This window comes from Chenopodium quinoa, unplaced genomic scaffold (assembly GCF_001683475.1).
Source record: "Chenopodium quinoa cultivar QQ74 unplaced genomic scaffold, ASM168347v1, whole genome shotgun sequence".
In the NCBI taxonomy this organism is placed as follows: domain Eukaryota; kingdom Viridiplantae; phylum Streptophyta; class Magnoliopsida; order Caryophyllales; family Amaranthaceae; genus Chenopodium; species Chenopodium quinoa.
This window is the reverse complement of record NW_018743510.1, coordinates 288,671-298,886: the sequence shown is the minus strand read 5'-3', so window position 1 is coordinate 298,886 and position 10,216 is coordinate 288,671. Positions and strand designations below refer to the sequence as shown.

The 10,216-nt window shown below is 38.0% G+C and overlaps 1 protein-coding gene across 1 annotated transcript; it reads right to left on the bottom strand.

Annotated features, from left to right (window-relative positions):
• Positions 1–6,259: 6,259 nt before the first annotated feature.
• LOC110739651 lies at positions 6,260–8,397 on the bottom strand. Its single transcript, XM_021920098.1, has one exon. It carries the CDS (start codon positions 8,265–8,267, stop codon positions 6,582–6,584), a length of 1,686 nt encoding a protein of 561 aa, XP_021775790.1. The 5' UTR covers positions 8,268–8,397; the 3' UTR covers positions 6,260–6,581.
• Positions 8,398–10,216: the final 1,819 nt, after the last annotated feature.

Here is a 10,216-nt window from a genome sequence, read left to right as displayed (position 1 = left end):
CTTTTTTCATACAGTTTTAGGAGGTTGTCCACATTAATATCACATATTAACAAGAGTTGTTAATATAGTGGCAAAATGGAAAATAAATACCTTAATTTTCGCATTTTATTCATTTAATAATAAAACATTGATGTGTATCCCGTTTCACTGCTGCGGTATGGTATTTTTGTAAAGTGACTGCACTTGACGGTAGAGTTAGCGTCGTTACCTCCCATTTTCTCTAACAAACTTAAGGAGGAGAGAGAAACCATTAATTCAGCCAAAGAAAACAATCAATAATTCCTTCGAAATTATCCTCGGGCCCATCAAAAACAAAATTCAACAAATATTAATCTGGATCCTGCTACTCCTGATTGTATGGTAATCTAGCTTAAAACAGCAACAAGTATTCAATTACCTTAGGTCATGCCTCTTCTCTTGCCCAGCAAGAATTCACTTATTATCCAAGCGAAATCGACACCTGTCGAAGCTTAAGAGTTTTGATGATGATGAATAAAAGCAAACTTCAACTAATGCAATTTCTCTAAGTGTTTGATTAGAACAAGTGAAGTTGATTTTGGAAGTGGATGAGTAACCTGCTTATGAAGACTCAAGAAGATCCTAAGGAAAGTTATAGAAAGTAGAAGAAGAGTTCCTCAATGGAACTAACTAAGTTCCCTAACAGGAACACTAAGAGAGGTTCCCTAATAGGAGCTTGACAGCAAGCTAAGAAGACTGGCTTGGTCTACGTTGAAGACAGCAAATTCTATAAGAACTTGGCCTGCGAAGTTCCAGCAAGAAGCTAGAGAATGAAGGATAGTCCTGGTCTGCGTGAAGCCCAAGTATCCTTAATTTACAGCGTTTGATGAGATAATCCAGCTAGAGAATATAAGTCTTTTTGTTAAGTTTATTTTTTAAAGATTATTGTAAATATGTTAGGAAAGTTTATGCATGGAATTTATTAGAAGCGTGACAAAGCTTGGAAAGTTTATAAAAGATAAGTTTTAATTTTATGAAAAGATTTTTGAAAGAATTTATTTTATAAAATCCGGTTTTACAAAATGTTATTCTTTTCATAAATTATATCTTTGATAATTTTTCTAAAAAGATTTTCTTCTAAGAAGATTTACATAAACGTGTAATTATGAAAACGACAGTCTTATAATTTTTATCCGTAGAAAACCCTACTTTACATACGAGTACAACTTGTATATAAAGTAGAATTCATAATTTGCACAACTTTGTGAGTTTATGCGTGAATAATCTGAAGAGAGCTCAAAGTGTAAGTTTGCCAAGTCTAAACTTTGTCATATTAGTTTCGGATTTCATGTGTAGCTTTCCAGTCACATATTAGAATCAAAAAGTTTGTATTGTTTTGGTTTTGGGTGAGTGTTAAGCATATTGCATATAGATTGTAGGCTTCAAGGTTGAAGCTGAGTGTGTGAGCATTCAGGGAGTGCCGAGTGAATCTAAGTCAGGGACTTAGGTTGGGTAGAATAGGGTTCTACTGTGTAGCAAGTTCAACCTGGAACTTGTTAGTAAAGGTCTGATTATAATAGGTTGTAACTAGGAGAGTTTGCTCTATCATAGTAAATTGCTTTGGTGTTTGAAATCCCTTGGAGGGTCAAGGTTTTACCTCCACTTGGACCCTGGAAGGTTTCCTCGCAAAATCCTGTGTGCATTGCAAGTTCCTTTTATATTTCTTGTTTTAATTCCGCAAAAGTAGTCACTAGGAACTCACATACAATTCCCCCCCCCCCTTGTAGTGTTCGTCTCAACTAACCATACCTTAGCTCATGCCTCTTCTCTGAGCCCAGCAAGAATTCACCTCTTACCCAAGCAAAATCGACCGTCCTAATTACAGGATTCCACCTAAAAAAACCATCATAAACACCACCTTCTCGTCGCTAAGGATGAATTGGGGATTCAATCAATAAACCCATAAAGCTGAGGCTGAATTGGGGATTCGGCTGACGATTATTCGGAAGTCAATCTACCAAATTTGGGTATTCAATTGCCAATCCAGGGTTTATTTAACTTCCAGAAATTGAAGAAGATGGAAGTGAAAATCCTCATCAACGCGAAAACGGAGCGAGCTGGGTCTGGAAAACGGAATATTTTGTGGCCCCACATTTCTTTCCTGACTTACCCCCAGATTCTCAGTGCGAAATGACGTTGACACCCCTACATCAACAAAACTTGTTAATATAGGATATTAACTTGGATTTTCTCCGGTTTTAGAAGAAAAAAGAGAGTTGATACACAAAGAAAAGGAGAATGCAACACATAAGACTAAGAGCAAGCACAACTGATGTTTGTCACATTCTTGTGTCATTTATTATCAGACCTATAGCAACGGAGTAATGAATTATTGTCCATATTTTCCTTCCTTTCAAATGAAATTTAGGTCTACCAAAGATGTTATACTAAATTAGCAATAACAGCTTTGTTTTATCAAAAACTTCTATTTTACCTTTTTTATGTCAAGTAGTATGTTTGCCATTAGTTTTCAACCTCATTTTCTTGATCCAAACTAACGTGTCATGTATTTATACCAACTGGGCAACTTTAATCATGTATGCATGAATGAGAATTTCACGATTGTAGGATGAATGGTTCGCCCAAACTTGATCTAGTAGTCTACTACTAATACGCACTAATCGTCTAGTCTCAAGTGAGATCGGTCTCACCCAATTTTATAAGTCACTTCCGAGACCCTGACTACTAGAAATCTAGAAATAGTCTCAGTTTACATGTACATGGTATACTTTGCATTGATTACCCTCATCAACCATGTTACAATTTTCATAAATATCATTTGTGTATTCGAAATAATGTGGTGAGACCGGTTTCCAATAAGTTTTTGTGTATACGATTACACTGCTCGGTATATACTTGCAAGGTATGTAATAATGTAACCAATGCGTAAATTACTCATAAAATTAAGTAATCTAATGACAAGATCAGCATGAGAAACTCTTTCACAAACAAAATGATAGTTGATCACAATTTGCTCAATATGGGTTCAAGTGTTATAGATGTGTAGTGCTCACACTGTCACTCATTTGACAAACATGAAGATGTGATAGAAAAAAAAAAACCCATTCAGATAGAAGCTTCCTGCATTGGTACAAGCTGCATCAACTGCACGATTTATAACTTGGAGCCATTGTAGATTGGTTTTAGTAGCGTCAAGATAACAAATTAGAGCCATGACTTAGTGAGGGAACAGACTTCGTGCCTTGCTATTATCTAGAGTTCTAGACAAGGGCACAAGGCTATACAGACAATACATAATCCATAGTACAAGAATTTTGGGAGCTCTAGAGAGAGAAACTCCCTGCTGTATTTGTGAGCCGCGAGAAATAAAGTGTTCCTACTTGTGCTTGTGTTTGTGTGCTTCTCTTACTTGTGTGTGCGTGCGTTCTTTATTCTTTGAATGTTAGGCTGGTGTAGACTTGGTCTAGGCGCCATCATGGGAACCTCTAAGGTCCCTAACTTAGGGGGGGAAAAGTTAATCTACAAATACCCTGCATTTCAAAAAACTTGTGGCATACTCTCGTTAGTAAACTGAGACGCTACCTATACTCCATAAACTGAGACGCTACCTATACAGTATACTATACAATACACAGCATACATGATATCAGGATAAGTCGTGGCAAGCTAAGGCATTACAATTAGTTGGATATAAGCTGCTAATCTAGTTAACTTCTGTGATAAACAGAATTGAACTGTCTTTGGGGAAAGCAAGGTATGCAGTGTATAGTACAGGTCAAAAACTATGAAAATTGTGTTTTGCATAGCAAATCAATAAAATAAACGCGGTGTGTAATAAGACAGGAGCAAGTCTGAATAAATAACAATAGTGTATTCGCGTGGACAGTTGTTGATTAGAGGCATTCCTATGGTATTTAAGCTTCCTACATATCAAATATTCCATTCATTCTCCTACAGCCAAGTCAGTCTGACCATGAATATAAATAATTTCCTGACCTAAATCCGAAGTCAGAACAAATCTGATCTTATTCAATGGGGCTAATTAAGCTTCATATAGTGACTTGATAAGTATATATTAATGTCGCTTAGGTTGCTTTTCATATAGATTGTTGCATTCTAGAAGCACTCATGTGAGACTAGCGTTGTTTATGGAGTATTGTAATTGTAAATGATAGGTCAACGGCGTTATAGAACGTTGACTGAGCCATGGACGTAATGGAGAGCATCTGTAAGACTGAGAATGTGTCCATCTTGGGTGGTTTTTGGACTATTATAGTATTGATAATGTGTGTAAGAAGCTATATATTAATCACATTTCCCTCCTTCGAGAAGGAATAGCATTGAAGGAAGATTATGTGTCAATAACTTCATACAAATCTTATCCAGTTTCTGAGATTCAGATAGATAAATTAACGTTTAGAATAGATTTTTATGATAAGAAGACATATGCAAGGGTTTGTTTTATGATACACGAAGTATGTATTTGTTTTAATTAATATTAGATAATCCTTTATTAGTTGCAAAAATTTATACTAGCCACCGAGCCAATCCAAGCCGGGTTTGACACTAACACGAGCTAGATTGGTTCGGGTTAGTATCTAGGTTGGGCTGCTTTGTGCACGGATAAGTTGACCCAATTTGGGCTAGGTGTTGGGGTTGACTGGGTTTGGAAGAAGATTTGGGCAAGTTATTTTATAGTGTATTTGAGCGAGCACGTGGGCCGTATTTCAACCTGGCCACAACCCACCTTTTGAGTTGGGTTGTACCGAGCTTTCACCAAGATAACATCGGTTGATCCAATGACCAGACTGATTTAGGTTTGTTGTGGATAACTTAGCCCAATGGCTATCTATGACTACAACTCTTAAATATACTCCATAATAGACTGTTATCTATTATGAGCACATAAAAGTCACCTACACAAGTGAGTATGTGATTTGAGATGACTAAACTTGTTTTATACTTATCCTGCTATAATACACTTCTTAGAAAAAGAGACGTCTTATCAAAATACTTCGTATTAAGTATGACTGTATGAGTAAGATTAGGAAAGGGATAAAGATATTAAAATCACTAAATACATTCTATGGCCAAAAACACCTTAGAAAAAGAAAATGTCAAAATTCATAACTAAAAGGCGACTTCCTCCTCACATACCATACCACAACAATCATGCAAATCAACATCATGAAAATTACTACTCCTATAAACATTACAATAATGTTGACGACATTAGTTAGTAGCTTCCTTTTTGTCACCTTTATAATCAAAGCATAATTACAACAAGGTGAGAACCTGGATTACTGACCCCACAAAATATGATTCGTTTTCCTCGTTTTCATATGCATATTCTTCAACAGGGTAGGCAGGGGTAGTTTTAACAGGTAAGATTTAGTCAATTATTACAGTACCATAATCCTTAGCTTTCTGCACACTTTACTAATCCTGTCTTTCCACTGTCAATATTAATATGCTTAAGTCATAATTATATAGTATTAGTAGAGTACAAACAACCCAGAAAAAGTAAGATTAATGTGTTGGAAATTGCATGGAAAATATACTGTTGCACATGTAATCTATACTACTTAAGACATTTGCACATGATTTTGGTCCACCATTGCTACTGCTAAACCTTACATTACAAGAATATCTAAATTATACTCCATTCTATTCAATATCATACCGACACATTATTAATTATTGTTCCAACAACCTAATTAGCTACAGGAATAAATTCTGTACAATTGGAGCTATACCAATAATGGTGCTATTTCTATAAATTTTGTTTTGCTTGACTAATCAAAGTTGCCAAGGCGGTCCGAAAAGACCTGAATCATTATTGTAAGGGTTGATGATCCATAGGCGAGGGAGCCAGAGATATATGATGCAAATGAACAAAGCTCCCAGTCCGAGTGTGCACAAGAGTGCGGGTTGGGAGCACAGGTTGTGTATTGCGTAACCTCAGAATCGGAAAAGATTTACTAAACAAAGTTCCTACCAACCAAAGAGAGGTTTTGACTGATACATCTATCAGCATTAATAAACAAGTTACTGCATTTGAGAGCTTTACAGATTGAACAATACTTTCTATATACAATCTCACATGTATCATGGAGTATAAGTTTCTCAATACCTAACATATCCAGATGAATAGACCACAAGACTGCAAGTTACAACAGACAGGAGCAATACCCTTCATCTAATCAGGAAAATAACATACTGTATATTAACAATTGAACAAAAACTTGTGTAATAAGAGTACATTTTTCGGATCAAAAACTGAAGAAACAACAAGATTATCGCCTTTATTAAGAAGTCGAAAAGATACAATTTCAATCCGGGTATGTGTTACTAACCAAGATAATATGCTACAAGCAAAGATGGTCATTCAAACAATTAGAACACCTAATACTAATACTAATGCTACTACTCACAATTGCCCTCTCTTGTCACCAATTCTAAACACAAACTATGAACAAGGAATTAGTAAGTAAAAATCAAGTGGTAAGGCAGAAAACTAACAAGAAAAACAAGCTCAAAAGAAGAAAAATTATACATACAAAGAAGAAAAAGAACTCATTCTCTCTGAATTGCTCCGATCATCAAGGTCTGGCGAAAACGCCCCACAGTTTTCCCCGGCCAAGACAATCAAGCAGCTTCTTGGCTCCCACGATTTCGAGCTCAACGAGCTTCTGCAAGTAAACACAAGCTCCGGCAGCCACCATTTGTTTCCTGCACTTCTTAGAGTGAATCAAAGTGGTCAATACAGCAATTGGCCATTTCTTATCTAAAACCTTAGTCAATGGATCCAATAGCTGAACTGTTCCTATTATCCCTCTCTCTTCCTTCCTGAATATCTTCCTGTTAACAGTACACATCAACAAACTCGAAAGAGCTTTCGCAGCCGCTTCTTTCTCCTCAATCGCTTTCCCATCCAACATCCTAACTAGAGCAGAAACACACCCATTTTCACCCATCTCCCGTCTCGCTTTCGAGCAAAACCCGAGCTCAAAAACAGCTCCTGCAGCTGCAATCCTCACTGCCAAAACCCCACAATTCAACAATGGCAACAATCTCAATGGAAACCCCTGAAAAATCAACACCTCCCCAATTGGATGATACGATGCTAAGTTCCTTAACAACTCAACAGCAGGCTCTAATCCCCTCCCAATCGGAGTCGAATCCCAGTAATTCTTCAAACTCTCAACCCCACCTTCTCTTGCAACCAACACCTTCAATGTCTCATCATTACACACCAAATTTGACAAACACCCGATCGAATTGTCCCTAGCTAAGCTCGTCCCAGCAGCCGATAATGCGATCAACACCGGAATCGAATTCTCCTCAACAAAATTCTCCTTAATCTCCTCAAATTGAGCTAATTTCCTCAACACCCCGGCCGCCATTGCTTGAGAACTCGGCGTTCCGCAGTGACAAATCTCCAACAACGACGAAATCCCACCTCTACAACCAATCGCCCTCGCATTCTCCTTACTAAAACTCAACGCCTGAAGAGCAACACAAGCTTTCTCTTTAGCAAACCCACTTCCAGACTCAATTACCCTAATCAATTGATTCAACAACGATAAACCTTCGGCAATTAAAACATGTTTACTACTCTCAATCGTCGAAACCCTAGCAATCGCCGCCACAATTTTTTCTCTCATCTCAAACGACGTCGTATCGAGTGATCGCACAAGAACAGGAACAATCCCTTGAGCAACCCCAATCAACACATTCTTATCATCTTCATTTAACAACGCTAACAACGAATCCATTGCTGAGTTCTTTGACTCAGAACTTCCGATCTGAAGACGAGTCAACAAGTTTCTGACCTCTGCTCTAACAGCCTCCCTTCCTTGAGGTTGTTGTTGAGAGCTCGAAACGACGCCGTCTTGGGAGAGAACCCCACTTCGAAGCAAGATCTCACAGTCTTTGTTAATCCCATCGAGTGTGGAGGACAAAGAGTCGATGTCGCTCTGAGTACGGAGTTTTCCGGCGGGGAGGGAGGAGGGGTCGGAGCATTTTCCGGCGAGGGAAACGGCGTCGTTTAAGGCGGAGGAGAGGGAGGAGAGGACGGCGAGGGAGAGGGAGTTGGAGGAGAGAGAGTGGGAGTGGGAGTCGGAGAAGTCGGCGAGGTGGGATTGGAGAGAGAGGAGTTTGGATTTGATGAGAGACCATTTGGGTTTGAAGTGGTGGATGAGAGGGAGGTGGGTTGAGAGGAGAGAGGTGAGAAGGTGGGTTGAGAGGAGGAGGAGGTCGTCGGATTCCGGGGAAGCTTCTTTCATGGCGGATAATGGAGGTTGAAGAGAGAGAAAGTATGGTGGTTAGAGGAGAGAGAAAGAGTGGAGTTGTTGTTGTGGAGGAGGAGGGGGAGGCATGAGGGAGTGATGGAGGAGGAGATTGAGGAAATTATGGGGGGAGATGGAGAGAAAGGAGAGGAGAAAGAGAAAGGGGGAAGGGAAATTATTGATGGATACTGGAAATTAAAATGAAAAATGAGAAATGAGAAAATGGAAATGTGTTCTGCTTTTTTCTGGTTTTGTATTCGCGGTTGTTATGGTTTTTGTTCACGCGCTGTGGGTCTGTCACCTAGCTGTTTAATAAAGGGGCCAAATTGGTTTTATCCATTTTGCATACTACTTAAAAAAAATAAAAAATTCTTGTGAATTTTTATACTTCTAAGTTGTACCTAGACCTGGAAAAACTAACCCGAGTAGTACCCTATCCGAAATATTCGATCTATGACTTAGTTAGGGCGCGAAACAACAATATGAACTCGACTCGTAAACAAAAATATAACTCAATCGGAAGTGAATTGACCCGTTAGTTTTTGACCTGGTGCTCGAAGTGAACCGACATGAATTGACCCAAAGAGATCCTGATACTCAAACTAGATCCGAAAGACCTGAACTAAAATACCATATACCCTAATGACTGGTCACTGGACCAATTTCATCCCAAATTAATTGACCAAACTCAAAGCTAACCATTCTAATTCTTTTAAATCTTTAATTTTTTTTACTCCGTAATATGTAAGTGTAATGATTCTCAACTTGACACAAGGTATCAACTTCATCTATACTTGCCTAAAAGTCCTAACCCGGAATGACCCAACCTGACCCGACCCTATATGTACTCGAAGTATAAATTACAAAAAGTTGACATTTGAAATGTGTTTTGAGATTCTTGAGATGATTGTAACAAGTACCAAATGAATATATTTAGGCCCTGTTCTCGTCACTTTATTAAAAAAAATATTTTGTAAAAATAATTTTAGCTCTATAAAAATAAGTTCACTTCATTATAAATTACTCTATTAACTTTGAAAGAAAATATATAATAGAAAATCATTAAAAATAAGTTTGATTAGTAAAAATAATTTTAAGTCACACTACAAAAAAAATAGGCGATTTCTGACGGAACTATTCCGTCAAAAACACCCAGTTTTCCGTCGGAAACCGTAGTTGTAAAAGTATTTATCAGAAAAACGACCTTTCAAATGGAAATTCCGACGGAATTCAAGTGTCGGAAGAGATTTTCCGGCCCGAAAAAGTTCGACATAAAGTATTTCGCCGAAAATTTCTGACGGAAATTCCGTCAAAAAATACTGTAAAAAAAATAGCCCACACCAACCTCCACTGCCAAACCACCACCTCCACCCTTAGCCCTGATTTAAACCCCAATTAACTAACCCACCTTCTACCCCGAAATAAACCCCACCCACCCAAAACCACCACTAACCCACCCTAAACCCTAACAATTTTAAACCCCACCAACCCCAAACTAAACCGACCACCGGTTCCCTACCACCACGACACCACAACAAAAAAAAAAAAAAAAAACAACAACAAAACATCAAAAAATCTGACCACCACAACCCAGATCTATCAACCACTGCCCACCACTACCTCGCCAACCCAACCCCCAAAACCCGAACTCCAACAGCCACCACCCACCACCACCATAAATTTTCAAAAAAAATTTGAAAAAACAACAAACAAAATAAAATTATTTTTTTTAAAAAAAAAAAGAGATACATACCTTAATTTGACCACACAAAACCTCAAAATTGGGTTTTCAAAGCCAAATTCGACCATGAAAACTCCAAATCTAGAGTTAATCTGACCTAAAAACCTTCATTTTCAACATGAGAAGAGAGAGCAAGGGAGAAAAAAGACCTTTGTTTTGCGCCGTAAATGTTGATGTCTGTGTTGGTATTGTTGTTGATGTCGAT